Genomic DNA, 19,510 nt, shown 5'->3' on the forward strand with positions numbered 1-19,510 from the left:
TGGGAGGCTGTCTGTTCGATGGCGCACCGGACAGTCCGGTGCACACCGAACAGTCCGGTGCCCCCTGCCACGTCATCACTGCCGTTGGATTCTGACCGTTGGAGCTTCTGACTTGTGGGCCCGCCTTGGTGTCCGGTGCACACCGGACATGTACTGTTTGCTGTCCGGTGTGCCAGCATGGGCGATTCTGACTCCTGCGCGCGCTGCGCGCGCATTTATTGCTCTGCAGGTAGCCGTTGGCGCGGAGGTAGCCGTTGCTCCGGAGTCGCACCGGACAGTCCGGTGCACACCGGACAGTCCGGTGAATTATAGCGGACTAGCCGTTGGAGTTTCCCGAAGCTGGCGAGTTCCTGAGGCCGACCTCCCTTGGCGCACCGGACACTGTCCGGTGTACACCGGACAGTCCGGTGAATTATAGCCGAGTCGCCTCTGGAAATTCCCGAAGGTGGCGAGTTTGAGTCTGAGTCCCCCTGGTGCACCGGACATGTCCGGTGGCACACCGGACAGTCCGGTGCGCCAGACCAGGGGTGCCTTCGGTTGCCCCTTTGCTCCTTTGTTGAATCCAAAACTTGGTCTTTTTATTGGCTGAGTGTGAACCTTTTACACATGTATAATCTATACACTTGGGCAAACCAGTTAGTCCAAAGATTTGTGTTGGGGAATTCAACCACCAAAATTATATAGGAACTAGGTGTAAGCCTAATTCCCTTTCAGCGCCGCGCTCGCGCGTCCGAACGCACCTGCTGCTCCTCGGCGTCTGCGGCACGACCGTGTTCATCAGCATGTGGATCCACAACAACACGCCATGCACCGTGATGATGGTCCAGTATGCAGGCTTTGTTTTTGGCCCAATGGATACTAACAGGCCGAAAGGCCCAAATGACGTTTTTTTCCATATCATCGAGACGCCGCAGACGGCCGCCACTCCGTCTTGTGTTACACATTCCACGCAATGGCGTCCTCTCCTCTGGCACCAACCAGGACCTGCTCGCCCCTAGTGCCCAAGCTGCCCCGCCGCCCCTCGCTCCCATCCCCGTGTAGGTCTCCCCGTCGCAGTGCACGGTGGCCGCGCTTGGCGTCAGTCAGAGCGACTCCGGACAGCAGCTGGACCGCGGCAGCGACGGAGGAGCAGAAGGAGCGGAAGAGGTGCCTGAGATGCGGCGGCTCTTACCGAGACGAGGAGAACCACCCGACCGCCTGCGCCTTCCATGGCCACGTCACAGGTATTATCCTCTCATCCTGTGTACGGCCACATTGTTTGGGCTTTAGACTTAATCCTATAGGCCCACTATTGTAGATGGAGGCCCATACAAACCCATATACGCTACCCAGTGTTGTTGTTGAGGCCGGGTATCTGAGCTTGCCGTGTGCATCGCAGGCGAGAAGGGGCTGTTCTCCCTGTCGCCGCCGCACCAGGGCATCGACGGCGAGTGGAGCGACAAGAGCGGGGTCATCGTGTACCGCTGGAACGACGAGGGGAGCCGGCCCAACACAGGCCGCGCTAACTGGAAGAGGCGCTGGAGCTGCTGCCAGGAGCGCGAGGAGGACGCGCCGCCGTGCCAGCGCGGGTGGCACGTCTCCTACGACGACGGCTACACCCTCTTCTAGGTCTCCCTCTACCCGTGGCCGTGGGGAGCAGCAGGAGATATAATATAAGGTGCCAAACTACCTCCATGTTTATTACTTGTAGTATAGTACACAGAAGATATATGTTGCTTGCCTCAACGAAGAGGACATATCCTGTGCAATCACTCATTTTGGTGCAAGCGTGCAATCAAATTATCCAGAGCATCCAGTCTAGATCCAACGATTTCATATAGAAGTCGTTAAATGTAAAATAGACACTAAGTTTCAGGTGGAAGGGGTTAAATGTAAAATAACAATTACCATTATATTTAGACTGGATGCACCAAATCGCTTGATTGCATGTTTGCACCAGGATAAGTAGGATATTTTCCCCTCAACGAAATAAGCAAGGGCAGCACCGCAGCAGCATCAAAACCTGGAGGACCACTTTGAAGTTTGAGATGCAGTGGTCGTAAATGAAAATCACGTAATAAAAATACAGAATTCAGGAAATACGTACCGCGTTGTAAAGGGGCCCGGAAAAAACATCTGAACCGATGCCCTTACCGGAAGTCGATTCTTGTGTCAATTCTATCAGCCTGGTCACTGTGTCCTAACAGTCTAACACTTTTGTTATCTAAGAACAGCATATACACATCAAATAGCTATCTGTAGTTGTGACTATGAGGGGTTGAGTCCGTGATTCCAGGTGTCTAGAATAGAGACGGCCCACAGAGAGAAAAGCGCCCCACGCAACTAGCTATGTAGCTGCTGCTCTTGATCTGCCAGGCCACTGAAGCTGCAGTGCTGAATCAGCACTGCACCCTTCTTCGAGGTTCGAGCGATGGAGATCGGCGCCGGCGGGAGGGCATGCGTTTTCTTGTGCGCGCCGCAACTGGCCCCCTGCAGCGCAGGCCGGCCGACTGATCCAACGCCGGCAGCGCGCGCTGTTCGCCGTGCGATCTTGGTCACGACCGGCCTTCCTCCAATATCTCCGTGTGGCTAGGCTTCCTCGCGCCGACGCGAGTGCTCCGATTACAGCCATGCGTGATAATTGGGGCACCATGTCCGTGTGTTCGCTTCACAAGCCAAGAGATGGTGGTGTTGGTGGAGGAGTTGCCAGTTTCGGGTGCCACTGCAGCGACGCGAGCTGGGGAAAGCAAGCTGCTTGTCGTGGCGTCCTTCTATCCTTCCCCCGGTGAGAGAGCATCTGCTTATTGTAACGGACTCAAAGCGAACCATGCACACAGACATGTTTCGCGCTAGATCGCTAGTGTAGCGGTACTGTTGCGACTCTGGCAACAGCGTGTTTGAGCAGTTTGCAGCTATATAAGCAGCTGAAACTCAATACAGGCATGGTCCTACAACAGACCAAGCACACAACGCCGGACATGCATGTTGCGGTTGGAGACTGTCATTGCCATCCCACCGCTGCCGCTACCGATTCAGCCTCCTAGGGCACTGGGTTTGAATCGAAGGAGATTAAATCTCCTTCTATTCAATTTTGAATAGGGAAAGTGTTCGACACCAAAAAGAGAGGGCGGACGGTCCGCGCAAGCGCAGAACAGATTAGGGTTCCGAGTTTTTTTTTGCTATGTTTATTGCCGAGAATCTCGGGATAAGCTCAGAAATTAGTTTGTAAAGGGTCCAGCCCCCCTCTATAAATAGAGAGGTATACGGCCGATTTGTAATCATCACCAACCGAATCAATACAACTTATATTCGCATTTATTTCCAGTACAATTAGGAGTAGTTCTAGTTTAGTCTCTCGATCCCCAAATTCTTCGCCTCTCTTCGACTCTACGCCGATTAGAGGAGTCTAGGTCGGCCGACCCGAGCCTAGAAAACCCCTAGGATCTCTTCTCCCCGACAGGGTCCCTCCCGGGAGCGAGATCCAGACGCAACCGGCGATCTTCCGCCGCCCCTGCGCACGCGCGGACCGTCCGGCCCCAGGGCGCGCACCGTCCGGCCGTCAGGCAGGAGCCCTAGCCTTGCACCAGGCCGCGGACCGTCCGCCCCTGTGCAGAGAGCACCGCCGCGCCTCGCACCAGGCCGCGGACCGTCCGGCCCCTGCGCGCGGACCGTCCACCCCTGTGCAGAGGGCACCGCCACGGTTCTTGTTGAGTGTTTGGCGCTCCAAAAAGGCGTCAACATACTTTTTGGCGACTCTGCTGGGGAAGACATATTTAGACCTATCAAATCGGCCCCAATGGCCGGTTCAAGGGATAGTTCTGAAGTCTCTCCAAGCAACATCATAGAGCCGACTTGGGAAACCTTGCCGGCTGACGAACAGCTCCAGTTCGAGGAGCATAAGGAGCAGATGATCCAGGAGGCAAAAGCAAGGTTCTTGGCCAACTTCAAAGTGGACAGGAACAACAAAGTCGTTCGACATCGGGCGACGGATCCGGCTTCACTGCGACCCACACCAGATATCCCCAATGTAAGTAGCACCAACGAACTCCAATCTCTTAAAGCTTACATAGACGAACAACGAGAACAGTTACAACGTATCGTAGGAGATATACAAAATGATCATAAAAAGGCTAGTGCGTGTGCTTGATAAGTCTACTATGGCAAATCTTCCTTCGCACGAGGTTGAATTGAGGGAATACACACATAATTCATCGGCTACAGGTTGTCACGACCAGTCACAACCCCTTTATGGGATGCCGATGGACATGTACCCTAGGCAACGACAGCCTCCCACGCACATCGGCGATAAATTTGCCGATCTGCGCATGTCCAGACCGTCCGCACGTAGGCGCGGACCGTCCGTGCCAGCGGCGGCCAATCCCATTTTTAGAAGCGAATTACCGAGACCTGCACCCAAGCCGCCACATGCCGTGCAAACCCTAGATAGCCCATTCGGACCATCTGCGTATGGCGCCAGACAGTCCGAATATAATGTCGGACGGTCCGGCCATAATGTCGGACGGTCCGCGTATTTAACCGCACGGTCCGGCACAGAGTTTTTTAAGGAGGATGGATATCCAACTCCGTATCTGTCCCAGCTAGACTCCCCATCTCACCATATGACACACCAGCACCATAATATAATCTATCAAACCCATGAGAGTGAGTACTTTCCGGCCCCTAGAAGGCCAGAAAGGAATAACCAGTCCTATGAACCTCATAGGGCATGCATTAACACGCTGCAAAATCCAAACCAATGGGGAGGAAAACAACATACCAACATCCAAACAAACTCACCCATATTGGATCAAAGAGCCGGTGGTCTCCCACCGGCTGCCATCGATATAGTAAGGGAAGAAATAGCTGGGGCGTTCCGAGATAAGCTCGGAGTTAGTATAGTCCCCGGGAGGCAGTCATATCGGAGACCTTATGATAGCCAGTTTGACCGGCTCCCATACCCACAGGGGACCAGAATACCCGAATTCGTAAAGTTTTCGGGTGACGAAGAAAAGAGCACGCGTAAGCACATAGACCAGTTCTTAGCACAGTTAGGAGAATTGGCCGACACTGAAGCATTCCGTGTACGTTTATTTTCATTATCTTTAACAAGGACTGCATTCACATGGTATGCCACGCTCCCTCCTAATTCCATTTTGTCGTGGGGAGATTTAGAACAAAAATTTCATGAACATTTCTTCTCTGGCAATTATGAGCTAGATTTAGTATACTTAGTGGCCCTACGACAAGAAAAGGATGAATCAGTTAGTGATTACATCCGGAGATTCCGGGATACGAGAAACCGATGCTTTCAAATTCATTTAACAGATAAACAACTGGCGGGAATAGCCTTTGATGGATTACGTTATTATTTAAAAGAGAAATTAGAAGGCATCCAGTTCTTTACGCTAGCTCAGTTACATCAGAAAGCTTCGGCTTGTGAAAGCCGAAGCAAAGAACTAGTCAAAACGGTTCATCATAATGTCCATATAGTAGAACACAATCAAAGTAGTTCGGACGGTGAACCAAAGGAAATTTACACTGTCGAAATAGTTTGGCCTGAGCAGGCCAAATCTTCGGCTTGCTCCTCCTTGCAGCCAGTTCAAAAGAAACGACAAGAGGAGATTAAGTTTACATTTAATGTTGGCAAATGTGATAAGATATTCGATGAATTACTAAAAAAATGGTAACATTAAAATTGATATATCGTTTCACCTGCCGACGAACTAAAGCGTCGCGCATACTGCAAGTGGCACAACTCATTTTCCCATGCCACTAATGATTGTAATGTGTTCCGACGACAAATCCAATCGGCCATTAACAAGGGACGATTGAAATTTCAGGAGGACACAGAGCCCTTTCCAATGAATATGATCGACTTCAAGGAAAAAAGGGTCCTAATTCGGCCCAGCACAGCCGATAAGGGCAAAGACAAAGAAATCATCACCGGTAACTCACGGGAGGCCGATGGAAACAACAAAATCTCTTGCAGGAAAGTGGTGACCGATAAGACTCCTGATGGAGGAGAGACACTGAAAGTGACCATCACAAACTCCGACACTGGGGGGCAAGCGCAGACGAGGGGATATGCGCGAGAACCCATACTACGCATCGCGGACGGTCCGGTGCCCAGGCACGGACGGTCCGTAACATCACCGGACGGTCCGGAGCGTTCCAGCAGACGGTCCGGCAACGCCGAAGAGCCGCGGCGACCATGTACCTTCAAACCACGATGACCAGAAATAGGTACGTGGAAAACTAACACGTTCAAGGCAACTGGACAGTTGGTAAAATCCAGCCCGACCTTTGATCAATTATTGTCTAAATATGTGAAAAAGAAGGCTGGCCCTAGCGACCGGCCACCAAAGCGACCTCGCTTACCCACCCAGGTGCGACAGCAGGTTAGGCCGATTGGACCACCACACCAATCGGAAAGGACGGGAGGTCATAATCTCTACTACTACATAAGTCTCTATTGTAGACGTCCACATTGGCTGTGGTGCACGGTTCTGCCCTGAGCGCCCGCCCGCCCGCAGCACTCCTTTCCATCGATGGCGTCGCTGCGGCATCCCCCGCAATCAACTCCCAGATCCCGTGCTCATCTCCCCGCGATCCCCCTCCCCAGCTCTTCCACACCGAAGCACCACACCTCCCGCCATGCACTGCATCGCCCCCCCCGCCTGCTCCTCCTCCCACTCCCGACCGCCTCCCGCCATGCGCTATCGCCAACCCAGACGCCACCTCTTCCTCCCCTTCTCCCCTCCCGCGCCTGTAAGTTCCACCTCGCCTCGGCACGCTCGCCGTCCCGCGCCGCCGCTTCGGTTTTCGGCGACGACGAGGATGAGATGGCGCGTGCGTGCAGGGCTGCTGCTGCTGCTCGTCCCTGCGCCTTCTCCCTCACGACGACGCGCTCTCGTCCCCCTCCGCCTGCGCGCACCGCCTCAAGCCTTGGTCTTGGTGTGCCCAATCCCCCACCTCGTCCTCCTAACGCTTGTCCCCGCCCGCTCCCCACCCTGATCTACCTGTCTCTACCCTTACCTCTTCCATTTCTACTTCTCCCTGTTGCTGCTCTACTCCTGCTGCCACAAGAGTATTCGCCTTCAATCGTTGCTCGCGCCTGTGATTTCGTGCCGCACGCCGACTTGTTTGCCGTTTTCGCTGCCGTCTTCTGTTGGATCGGATTTGTATGGATCGCTTCCGAGATCGGATCTACGCTGTTGCGGGTCAGGTAGCATCCTGGATACCCCTTCTCTTGTTCAGTGCTCCTGCGCTGATTTAGACCCGCGCGACTCTGGATCTGCCCCAGCCGTGCGGCCCGGCCGGATCGGAGCGAGGGGATGTCCGGATCTCGGTCGCTGAGGCGAGATGCGGATCTAAGGCCCCTTCCCTCGGTGACGTGGTTGCTGCTGCTGCTGTTCTCCGGGCGTTTGATCCCAATATAGTTGAGGTCAAGCTTGATGATCTGCGTACTGTGGATTTGCTAATGAGGGGTGGCCGGATCGGACTGTTGGCGTCCGACCTGATTTGGTTGTTCGCTTGAATAGACTTAGTTACCAGTGGACAGTGGGAGTGATCGTTCAGCAGCACTAGAGCAATTTGTTTTACATGTAAAATTAGAGTGGCTGCTAGAGATGCACCAATGGCCGAGCTGCATGTGTTTATTCCTATATAGCGACAGTTGTGTGATTGATCCAAAACGCAAAATTTTAGTTTTCATCAAATGATGATTTCCTGATGCCACTACCTGTGTGTGTGAGGCACTTATTAAATGAAAAGTAACTTTCGGTTGGGATATGGGAATCTGTATTGTGTTCCGTGGTTGGTCACAGCTTGTGGCCTGCATTGTTCCATAGGCCAAATGACTAGGCAAGGAAAATAAATCATGTAATTTGGAAAAATATCTGCCATAGTCAGTAGTGTACAGCAGTACATGCTTGTTCGGGCCTTTATTTCACCATGGTGTTGTGGTATATGGAGTACTTGGATTGTGTGATGCTTTATACATTTGTTTGTTCTAGCAGAGGTTGAGTTTATATTTCTATTCTTATGTAGGGCGTCATGAGTGTCGTCAATTGTTACATCCTTACATCCTTGTGTTCACAATACGATCCATCAACTTTTTCTTCTGCGGTCTCTTATCCATGTGTTCTCATGTCCATGTTTCCTGCTTCTTGTTGCAGTTAAAGCCTGAGGAGGTTGCTGGTATCATAAAGGACTTTGATGAACCTGGTACTCTTGCACCAACTGGTCTTTTCGTTGGAGGTACAAAGTACATGGTGATCCAAGGTGAACCTGGAGTTGTCATCCGAGGAAAGAAGGTACAGTGGGGAACAGATTGTCTGATAGAAGAAATGCCTTGATCATTCCCTTTTCGTATGCTTATGTTAATTTTACCGAAAAAACAAACTCAATTCATATCTGTAGTACTCCCTCCATTCTTTTTTATTTGTTGCGTTTTAGCTCAAAAATGTTCTTTTTTATTTGTTGCGTTTTAGCTCAAAAATGAACTACCGGGCGACAAATATTCGAAAGCGGAGGTAGCACTATATTAGTGTTATGATATCTAAATGGATCAAGCTCTTATAGAATTATTACGCAAGAGGAATACTGTATCAAATATGCCTGGATACATGGTCATGATCACTTTCAGTTAATTACTATTCCTGCTGAACTCTGTTAGCTGCATCTGCAAGCTTTTGTAGCATGTATTCAAGATCACTCTACGGAGTGGGCAGTAATTTTTACTGTAGGGCGTATCACCTTGTGGTTTGTGTACGTTGTCATTAAATCATGGTTGCATCCATTAAATAATGAAAACTAACTTGTAACATGGCACACTAACTTGTATTAGTCTACCGTAGTACTGTATTAGTCTACCACAAGCTTAATTCGTGCCACTCAGGATCGGCCTTCGCTATGCGGCTATGCCTGGAGTTCGTTCACCTTCATGATTGCATCTCTGGCACTTAGCATTAGCATATAAATCTGGATGTATGTGGTATGTCTATGAGGATTGAGGAGGAATAACAGCTACATCTGTTCTTGTCCATGTTTCTGTAGCATCAGCGGCGTGGTTGTACGTTTGTTGTGTTGCTGTATCACTCTGCGTCTCTGCAAGTGCTAAACCAGTCACTTTATGGACGGTGGTTCCTGTGGTCTCGAGGGAGCGTCGGTAGTGACATCTACTACCAGCGCTGGTATTCAGCTTCTGCCAGAGAAGCACTGCGCCGATGAAGCTTGTGGAGCCATGGCGGGCAGTAATGGTCCTGAAGGAGTGCCAGTAGTGACTTCTGCTGATGACCCTCCGACCCGTGCCGATATTCCATTTCTCTGCAATTCAGTTGATGAAACATGTGAAGCCACAGGGGACGACAGTGCTCCCTTGGATGCTCAGATATGTACGGGTTTCTCTAAGTTGATCAGCTTGGAGGTGAAGAAAGGCCTCCAGAAGTGCGCGACGTTCCCACCCTCGTCTGGTCAGCCTCAGCAGGAGGATTGTTCATGCTCCCATGTAGGTGATGGCCTCACGGGTGCTCCTGCTTTCTGGCGATCTGTGTCCTTACCTGTGAGTACCTCATGTTAAATTATTTTACCATTTGTCTTAAATGATTGCTATTGTACTTAAAGTTCTACTGATAAGTCGTACGCTCTGTACTTGAATGAGATCTTTTGGTTGCGATCATTATGTATGTTCAAAGTAATAGATGGACTCCATCTTGGTTATTTTAGTGTTCGCTAGCAGCCTTAATACCTAATCAAATCAGGTTCATATTCACTTTCCAGTTTATCATGCTCATACAAAATTAGCAACCACCTTTTGGAATGCAATAATACTTTGAACTAATTGAAAGACATCCTGGTTTTGTTGTGTTGACTGAGTGTTTTCTGGCTAAAGCTGAACACAAACTCACCATATAAGCATTTCTTTCTTTATTGATTATCTTCAAAAAAACAGAGCTCAGTTCCAATTGTTTAAAGTTGCACATGACCTGACATCCGCTGTCCAAATGTAATTAATTGTTTGTTCTTACTTTGGCTATATTGGTAAGCTTGCATGTGAATTGAAAGCTTGCTCCAATACTGTAATTGGTAATGAAGAAATGTTTAACATTTCAGGTGATAAATACATGTGTGAGCTAAATCTATTGATCTGCTTGTTTATGTAACGGTACTTCAAAACTGTATCACCGGTTATGTCTTGGCATGCTTCTTTACGGATCTGTTATCCATGCATGGCAGATAATAGTTGGCATTTTAGCAGCACAACAATATTTCTAACTATTAAGTGTTAATTATCTAATGTTATTTCTAACTATTAAGTGTTAATTATCTAATGTATTTAATGAAGTAACACAGTTAGACTTGCCTAAAGAGGCCAGTGAAGCTTCACTGGCTGCATAGAGAAGTACTTTTTTATTATCATGTAAATGCATGGTTCTTTGGAACCATTTGGCCTATCTGATTAATTATTACTATAACCGGGAATGGGGGCCCGAGGCTATAACCCGGACTCCTCGCCCTCGTACCTCGTTGCTGGCGAAGAGCGTCATCAATGGCGAGTGGAGGTTCACTACACAGTAAGCTCCCTCACTCGTTTCTTCCCCTCCCCCAAACTCTAGAGATTCCATCCGTGATTGAGGCCGGTTCTCTGTCCAAGGAGGCCGCCGGATCTTGGAGCATCATTCGCGGTCTTGGCGCGTCTACGCAACTGTATCCTAAGGGCGTCGAAGAGGAGAGACGGTACGCCGGTGGCGACAAGGTACGATAGATTTGAACTGGAGTGTGGAGGTATCGTCGGCCAGTGCCATCAGCGATGGGTGGAGGTTTCCGTCGAGTCGAGGAAGGAGCGCTTCGTGTAAAGGTAGCACTGCTTGCTCACGTTAATCATCCCTATGCCTACATCTATGTTTTGGTTTTGCTGACCTGCATGAATACAACCACTTGTTTTGGTCCTTGGTATGTTTTCTATGTTTTGGTTTTTCTAATCTGCATTGGAAGGCATGTTGTTGGTAAGCATTGTCGATGCTCTGGTAGAATATATCTTGAGTTACAAATGCGAGCTTCAGTTTTCACGCAACTTCATGAAAGCTTAGCTTTATAGCGCAGTTCAGTGTTAATTATTTAATTTTGTAGGCAATAAAAATGCATTTCTTATCCTTTATGGTAGACATTTCTGTCCTTTGCTACTATCTAACTGAATAGCTGAAATACAATGTTTTCATTGGTCGATTAATATTCTATCCACTTGAATCACAATCACTCCCATAAAGAAAATTTCTTTTCCGTAATTGAAGTTAATGAACAATACAACCAGGGAATTGTTTTGCATCCATTGCATGTCATTTTTAGGTACCAAAGTAAACAAGCTCTGGACAGATTCAGTTTCAGTTTCAGTGATCCTGTTTGCAACATCCAAGCATCCTGTAATCACCTGTATAGCAGTTACACCTGTTCATGTACATGCTTTTAACAATAAATCAACAACTTACATGATAGCTTTATTGTAGATGTTGTTTGTTTATTGTTATTATCTTATCGGAAGTGCCGTCAAGGAAGATGACGATGGTGGTAGGGATCGACGATAGCGAGCACAACTTCTACACGCTGAAGTGGGCGCACTGCAGCACTTCTTCCCGCCGACCAAGCTGCAACACTACTGCCTTGTTGTCGTCACCGCCAAGCCCTCTGTCGCCTCCATTGTTCGCCCTGCCAACCTAGGTATGCGAATCTCCAATCCATGTGAGGATTCAGAGCTAGACTAGATGTAGCTTCTGACCTATATGATTAGTTATATATGTATTGTAATTGATCAGTGCAGGCACCGCGAATGTGTTGTCGTATGTGGGGAGCAGACAGTCAACTTGCATCTAGGTCTAAATAAAATAGTAGTGATTAAATCTTTGAATCTGTAGATCAAACCATCTCAAGTAATTTTAGTTTTGTTATGAAAATTTTTAGCTCAGATGAAATAATTGCATTTTGATTATTAAGATTTAACATACATCTGGTTCTATGAGGAAGGAAATCATAAGTGGAGATTGAAGTTGATCAACTTGACACTCGAATAAAAGAATCAACAAATATTGCAAGTGCTGAAAGTTGTGACTGCTCAAGTCCAATTGCTTTATCACACAAGTTCTGGTGGAGATACTTATTCTAGAATCTTCAAAAGCATCAACGTTAGTGTTCAAGGTTAGTATAACAAGTATTGCAAGTGTTCAAGGTTAGTATAACATAATCATTTTAAAACGAAGCAACAGGTCAGTGCCTTTGAAATTAAACAACCAAAATCACTGTAAATTAAAGTCCCTTTGAGAGCTCCTCAAAAACAATCTGACCATATTTTATGCTTTTCTCCACCTTATTTTTTGACTTTTTCCTCCAGGGACTGATTCTGGACTTTCAACTTAATGCTTCTCTACCTGTTGTCATACTGAAGCTACTGCTCCTGGAAGAGCATCACCAACATATCCCTGATGGCCCTCTCTGCTTCATGCTCCAAGCACTTGGATGTTCACCTTGAAATATAATTATTAATAGGGACTGTCCAAATACTTCAGCTAAGCAAAATAGCGACCTCCATAAAAAAGCAACCTGTAACTATCTCTGAAAATTTTGAAAAAAACTGATGGTAACTGATAAGCTGCTGCTAGCAACTACCGTCGCCTATTTGTTTTGTTTCAGAAAGTTAAGGTGCATGAACCTCTGATATAGCATTTGACACACTGTACTTTACACATCACCCAGGAGGAACTCTTGTGTGGGTGTGGGTGTGGGCAGGGCTAGAAGGAAGAACCATGCATGCTACTACATTCATATAATCTTTTTCAGAGGTTTAAGATATCAACACTAATCTGACTTTGATTGTCTGAAAGAATTTATCATGCTGCTGCTTACTGTTTTCGGTAGGGGGTCAATGCTTACTTTAGCTGTGCAATAATTCCTCAATATTAAACCGAGTTTGATCAAGTACCTTGAAGCTACAAGTAGCAGTGATTTGACAGGTTTACTACTGCCTGAAACATGATTGTAAGTGTTCTTAGTATATAGCTCTTCTCCATTTCCTCTCCAACTGTCACATGTGCTCATACGCTTTTGCCTTAGTTTATTACATGTCCAGAACACCAACATAAAGAAAACCTGCCCTCGATTAGCATTATTCAGTAGAGAGAGTTGTGGAGAAATAAAGTTAATTTGTTTGTTGGCGCAACTAATTAGACCACGTTTTCATTAACAATAATACTAACATGTTTTTGTTGTAGGGAGGGCACATTGTGGCGGCTACGAGAGACCGATTTTCCTGTGTGGTGGTGACAACGACACCGTGGAGCCAAGTCAATGTCGGCAAGCTGATTTTTCAGATTGGAACCTATGGTTCTTTTTAAAGATCGAATATGTTCTAGCATCTTTAAAAGATTTGTCAGAATGTAAACATTTGTTTTGAGGTCATTTAAGCCTCAAACAAAATTTCTTGGACTTATTTCGTTGGAGGGAACGAGACATCTCGAGATCTAAATGTGTATAGAACATATATTTTTTATGGGTATCAAATATAATTGTGTGTAAAGCACGTACATAGTACTATAATAATGAAACACACATTTGTACATAATTCATCATGGTATTATATGTTGCCGTTGCAACGCACGGGCAGTCACCTAGTGTTCAATTAAGACCTAACGTACCTGCATGGGCACCTCCACCACCATATTCACCTATGCCATATCCATACACATACATACCTCCACCATATGTCCCAAATCAAATGTGGGGCATGCCACCATATCCATTTGGGATGTCACAGTACCCCGCTTGGGGGCACCTCAAACATCTGTATTCAACAGGTTGACATCTCCAGTACAAGACCGATTGAGAGCCCCTCAATCTGGTCCACGAGCACAGGCCCAGCAAGATTGTCGAACAACTCGGACCCAAAGGCTGACTAATCCAGCAGGGGGGCATACAACTACAACCTCCAACGGTACGAAAAAAGGAGACGTCATTAAAATAGGAACGACATATGTCGTCGTACAACAAAATAACGAAGGGCCGATGATTTTTGGTGAATCGGCCAACACAAACAAGAAAGGAGGTACGACTGTCAACAAAACAGCCGATATAAAATACTCCATGCCCCGATGGTGCCCATCGGGATTGACACGATCGCAAAAGTGAAAATTACAGCGCCTTAGAGCAAAGGAGAATCAGGAGAAGGAGACAGAAAAAATATTCAATGACACACATCCGCAGTATCCACCACCATAAAAGAGATGGAGACCAAGGGCCGTTGAAGAAAATCAAATGGCCACAGAGACAGAAAATAAAACGACAAATGTGCAGCTCTTTGCAGGTATGACATACAGTCCGGCTATAAAGACCGGACCAACCGAACAGGGCGCGGACCGTCCGACCACTGAGGCCGACTCATCCGCAATACACTATGACACATGCAACAACGTACCAACACCCATGGAGGAAGACGACCTGCAAGGAGAAGATCTGGTCGACTACGAAGCTACGCCAGAACACTTAGAAAATTAGGAAAGCAAGGTGACGAATTGGTCAGGACCAGTATGGCGCTTGGCGGTATTGGGACTAACAGTTCGATCAAAGCTAAAGGGGTCACGTCCGTTGAGTCAACCACCGGGACTAAGGCCACTGCGTATTATCCTAGTAAGTGTCAAAATGCCTAAGAAAACCGATGTGATCACATCGAGTTAGTTGCTTTTGGTTCGCTCAGCTCCACCAAAAGGCAGGGGGCCTATGTTCGACACCAAAAAGAGAGGGCGGACGGTCCGGCCCTGAGGCCGGACGGTCCACGCAAGCGCAGAACAAATTAGGGTTCCGAGTTTTTTGCTATGTTTATTGCCGAGAATCTCGGGATAAGCTCAGAAATTAGTTTGTAAAGGGTCCAGCCCCCCTCCTCTATAAATAGAGAGGTATACGGTCGATTTGTAATCATCATCAATCGAATCAATACAACTTCTATTCGCATTTATTTTCAGTACAATTAGGAGTAGTTCTAGTCTAGTTCTAGTTTAGTCTCTCGATCCCCAAATTCTTCGCCTCTCTTCGACTCTACGCCGATTAGAGGAGTCTAGGTCGGCCGGCCCGAGCCTAGACAACCCCTAGGATATCTCCTCCCCGACGGGGTCCCACCCGGGAGCGAGATCCAAGCGCCGCCGGCGATCTTCCGTCGCCCCTGCGCACGCGCGGACCGGCGCGGACCGTCTGGCCGTCAGGCAGGAGCCCTAGCCTTGCACCAGGCCGCGGACCGTCCGGCCCCTGCGCACGGACCGTCCGCCCCTGTGCAGAGAGCACCGCCGCGCCTCGCACCAGGCTGTGTGCATGATAGGGAGTAAGGGCCTGTTTGAAATCATGATATTTTCTTAGTTCCATAGTATTTAAGCATACCATGATATTTTAGACCGAAAGGCGTTTGAGAGCACATATAATAACTCTGTATTTTAAACCATAGTTTTTCCCAATACCACGATATTTTTGGAGTCAAAAAAACTTTGGTCTAGACCAAAGTTTTTTGCTTGCACACAGCTACAATATTCTCTTCTCCTAAAATATTACGTCTCTAAACATGTGTCGGGTTGGACTAATGTAAAATATAACATTATTATATTAATGACATTACATTAAACCGTGGTGTTATAAACTATGGTTTTAAGAAACAAAGTTTCTAAACAAGGCGCTAACAGGGTGTGCAAGGAGGAGGAGGTGCACCCGTGTCTCCGCCCTTATCATTATTCACTGATTCAGAAAGATGAGACTTCAGCTGGTGAAGCAGACGCTACGGAACGGGGCGATTCGTCCGAGCACCAGTGCATGTGCGTCTCCAGTACGCTTATTGGCACACCATACGTGGTTTTGCATGGATTACTGCATCTTGTCAGCCGAAACTCAGTCTTCTTCGGTGACGATCGGAGCTCTCGCGAGTTCTTGCGCGCCTGTCCGCCGCCGGTTGGCCGCCTTGTCAACGTCGATCCGATGGAAGAACGTAACGAAGCCCGCTTGCTTGTTCGTATTTTTGCGGTCAAGAGAATCGGCACAGGCGTGGCTGGGAGGTGTCCGTCGTGGCGTCATGCACGGCAGCCAAAAAAGAAAATGGCGCGGGCCACGAGTTCCCCATGCCGTGTCGGTGGCCTGTTTGGTTCACTACTTCAGTTGCCACACTTTGCCTAACTTTTCTGCCTAAGGTTAGTTATTCAATTCGAACGACTAACCTTAGGCAAGGTGTGGCACATTTAGCCACAAACCAAACAGGCCTTTAGTCTGGCTCTGGCCTGGCCTGGCCTGAGAAGAGTTCGTTCACTCGATTTATTAGTATTCTCCCTACTTATCATCTTTCAACTACTTGGTGCTATAGCATCAGTCTGTCTGTGGGGAAATTCAGAAAACAGCATTCATCTCACGCACGATTCAGAAAACAACACTGAAAAAATGGGTATTCACAAAATAGCACTGGTTTTGCCAAGGGAATTTATAAAATGACACTATGTTTAACACTAGTTCCTTCTTCACACACAATTATACCAAATTTCTGATGATGTTTCTACGGCATCATTTTTTCCCAACTGATGATGCAGCCCTTTCTTTCTCAGATAGAACAAAGAGGCGTTTGATTGGGTAGTGGCAATAGATGGTCCTGTAACATTACATACTCTTGGTCTTCCTTTAACAAAAAAATCCTTCTTCGGAGAATACTTCCTAAAAAAATATTATCAGCGGGTAGTGTATTTGGCCTGGCAAACGAATGATTTTTTTTGAAGAGATGATAAAGGATGAGGCATGCGTTTTTCTGACTGCTCTCGCTGCCTGCAGTGCTATTTCGTGAATACTCGGATTCGCAGTGTTGTTTACTGAATCACCTCACAGACCAGTGCTATTTTATGAATTCTCCCGTCTGTCTGTCAGGGAGTGGTATGCAGACAAGCGAGGGTTGAAAATTTAGGGCGAGGGATGGAAAGAAAGAAAGAAAGAAAGAAAGAAAAAAGGAATGGCCATGCTAATCCAGACAGCTCAGCGTCCGAAAGCGACACCATTCGCGGCGAGCGTGGCTTTAGTTTTTACGGATTGGTTGACGGGGAGGAAGGATCAAGCTGTGAGCGTTCGTGCTGTAGACGGGTGACGTGGGCGACGGTTTCCAAGCACAAACCCCTGCGGCCGGGCATCCTACGCCAATCCCGGCTGGAGTCGGCGCCGGCGATTGGTTTTCAGCGGTTTCGCGCGTCGGCCTCGGTCAGCCCGGGCGGCTACTTGCCCCGGTCGGCAGGTCCCAATCCAAACCCACCCCACTGCCGGGACGGAACAACCAGCACAGGACCCCGTCCGTGCGACCGCGTCCTATAGCGCACCAGACGGCGGGACCATCCTACCCCCTCGGCATCCAGTCTCTGGATCCAGCTCTCACCGCTCCGAACGCGCGTGGCCCGCAGCGCGCCATGTTGTTCACGTTCCTTTTCGCCGTTTCCGCGAGCCGAGCGGCCCAGGCCGCGACAGGTGTCCGGCCGAAACAGGGAGGCAGGAGCGCGGGGCGGGGGGCAGCGTCGTCAAACTGGGCGCGCCACCGAGGCCCGGGGCCGGAAATAACACGCGGGCGGGGCGGGTGGGGTCGCTGTTGCCTTTGCCGCCGCGCTTGTGCACTGCACGTCCGCGGAAGGGGACTTGCCATTTCTTCCCCGATAAAAAGCCCGGGCGCCTCCCGTCCATTCCTCGCCCGCTCGCTCCGCGCTCCCTCCCCCCCTCCCGCGCGGATCACAGACAGGCTCACGGTCACGGCCGGCCTCCCAATTCGCAACCTCGCCTCCGCCTCTCCTCCTACCCCTCCGAAAAAGCAAGCTCCGGCCGGGCCGCCACCACCACCACCGCGCGCGCGTGCACGCGCTCCCACACACAGACAGACAGACAGACAGACAGAGTGAGAGACGCACGGTGGTTCGGGGTCTCCCTTCTGCCAGGCGCACGAGGAGCCATGGCGCAGCGCGACAAGAAGGAGGAGCCCACGGAGCTCCGGGCGCCGGAGATCACGCTGTGCGCCAACAACTGCGGGTTCCCGGGTAACCCGGCCACGCAGAACCTGTGCCAGAGCTGCTTCTCGGCGTCGAGGTCGCCGTCGTCCCCTACCTCCTCCTCCTCTTCCCTGGCGTCCGCGGCGTCGCAGCCGAGGCCAGCAGCGCTCGTCGTAGACGCGGCAGCGGTGGAGGCGCTGGCCGCTCCGGCGGCCGCGGCCGTGGGCCAGGCTACGGAAGCCGCGGCGAGGGCGTCCGCGAGCCGGTGCTCCAGCTGCCGGAAGCGCGTGGGGCTGACGGGGTTCCGGTGCCGCTGCGGCGAGCTCTTCTGCGGCGCGCACCGGTACTCGGACCGGCACGGCTGCAGCTACGACTACAGGGGCGCCGCCCGGGACGCCATCGCCCGGGAGAACCCGGTGGTGCGCGCGGCCAAGGTCGTTAGGTTCTGATGACGGGAAGGAAGGAAGGACACAGCACAAAGGCTCGCAGGGCGGAGAAGGGGAGGAGGAAGGCGTGCGGACAAGGTCTTCGGTGTTATTATTATTACGCTGTTCCTTTGATTTTAATCTCCTTTTTTTTTAAAAAAATATTTGTCCTATGGGAATGGGATTGGGAGAAGAGGTGGACGAAGAATAGTGGAGTAATAATAATGGTGGTGGTGCAGTGGCGGTGGTTGAGGGCCCGAAACGATGAACAGATGGGTTGGATTGGGTTGGGTGTATGTATGTGTCACACGCAACTTTGGACAGAACTATTATACTAGTACTAAGCTTCTCGTCTCTCCGGTTTTCGTACAGAAAACACACCAGCACGAACGGTGATTGCTCAATCATTCAGGCTCGTATAATCATTCCCGTATTCCCCCCCCCCCCCCCCCCCCCCCCCCCCCCCCCCCCCCCCCCCCCCCCCCCCCCCCCCCCCCCCCCCCCCCCCCCCGCTTTGTAATAAGCATTTCGCACGGAGGAGGATGGGCAGAGGAAGCAATCAACTCTTCTTTTCCGCGGAAGAATTATAATTTATATGCCCCTTCCCCAGTCAGGCCCACCTGCTCCAATCTCCATAATGGAACCGCATTATATGTCGTGTCGGCACATAGTCATCTCCCGTGCCCGTGTCACATGGGGCCTGTTTGGTTCAGCTTTTTTTTATCATCTTTTCTGAAAATTTGGCCGTGGAGAGAATCTGGCTGTGGCGAGAATCTGAGTATCATTACGATTACGTGTGGAAGAAGATAAAGTTATTCATATGGCTTAAGATCTAGAAAGTAACGGATTCCTAATATTATAACGACTCAATCGATTATGTGTTTATGTTGATTTTGGATGATTTTTGCCCTAACGAATTTTATAGAAACTGGCTGAAAAACCTGAGCGTTTGTCAGTCGACAGCAGCTTTTGATGGCCAAAAGCTGTCAGAAGTCGGAAAAAACAGGGCCATGGTCTGGCTGGCCGCAGTGGAGACGCGTGCCACTGCCACCCGAGGCTTCCTCGTTCCTCCTCTCCACTCCTCGTCCA

The 19,510-nt window shown here is 49.4% G+C and overlaps 2 protein-coding genes and 1 pseudogene across 4 annotated transcripts; all 3 read left to right on the forward strand.

Moving 5' to 3' along the window:
• Positions 1 to 920: 920 nt before the first annotated feature.
• LOC100275289 (uncharacterized) lies at positions 921 to 1,659 on the forward strand. The gene is made up of 2 exons (NM_001371782.1): positions 921 to 1,223; positions 1,379 to 1,659. The coding sequence occupies exons 1-2, from the start codon at positions 953 to 955 to the stop codon at positions 1,606 to 1,608; spliced, it is 501 nt and encodes a 166-aa protein (NP_001358711.1). The 5' UTR covers positions 921 to 952; the 3' UTR covers positions 1,609 to 1,659.
• LOC100382289 (uncharacterized) lies at positions 1,360 to 12,643 on the forward strand (annotated as a pseudogene). Of its 2 annotated transcripts, NR_158648.1 has the most exons (7): positions 1,360 to 1,657; positions 8,157 to 8,294; positions 9,037 to 9,541; positions 10,093 to 10,553; positions 10,634 to 10,837; positions 11,519 to 11,694; positions 12,362 to 12,643. The product of NR_158648.1 is annotated as an uncharacterized protein, transcript variant 1 (transcript). The 2 variants fall into 2 exon arrangements; NR_158649.1 differs by having other exon boundaries at positions 1,368 to 1,657; positions 9,037 to 10,553; positions 11,533 to 11,694; positions 12,362 to 12,629.
• Positions 12,644 to 17,699: 5,056 nt separating this feature from the next.
• Positions 17,700 to 18,765, forward strand: LOC103647538 (zinc finger A20 and AN1 domain-containing stress-associated protein 1-like). Its single transcript, NM_001301759.1, has one exon. The coding sequence runs from the start codon at positions 17,960 to 17,962 to the stop codon at positions 18,443 to 18,445; it is 486 nt and encodes a 161-aa protein (NP_001288688.1). The 5' UTR covers positions 17,700 to 17,959; the 3' UTR covers positions 18,446 to 18,765.
• Positions 18,766 to 19,510: the final 745 nt, after the last annotated feature.

Source organism: Zea mays, chromosome 2 (assembly GCF_902167145.1).
Source record: "Zea mays cultivar B73 chromosome 2, Zm-B73-REFERENCE-NAM-5.0, whole genome shotgun sequence".
In the NCBI taxonomy this organism is placed as follows: domain Eukaryota; kingdom Viridiplantae; phylum Streptophyta; class Magnoliopsida; order Poales; family Poaceae; genus Zea; species Zea mays.

Excerpts from the sequence above, each read along its gene's own strand:
- LOC100275289 (NM_001371782.1), top strand. The coding sequence starts at position 953 with ATGGCGTCCTCTCCTCTGGCACCAACCAGGACCTGCTCGCCCCTAGTG. Across the intron at positions 1,224-1,378 it reads CTTCCATGGCCACGTCACAG|GCGAGAAGGGGCTGTTCTCC; the intron begins GTATTATCCTCT and ends TGTGCATCGCAG.
- LOC103647538 (NM_001301759.1), top strand. The coding sequence starts at position 17,960 with ATGGCGCAGCGCGACAAGAAGGAGGAGCCCACGGAGCTCCGGGCGCCG.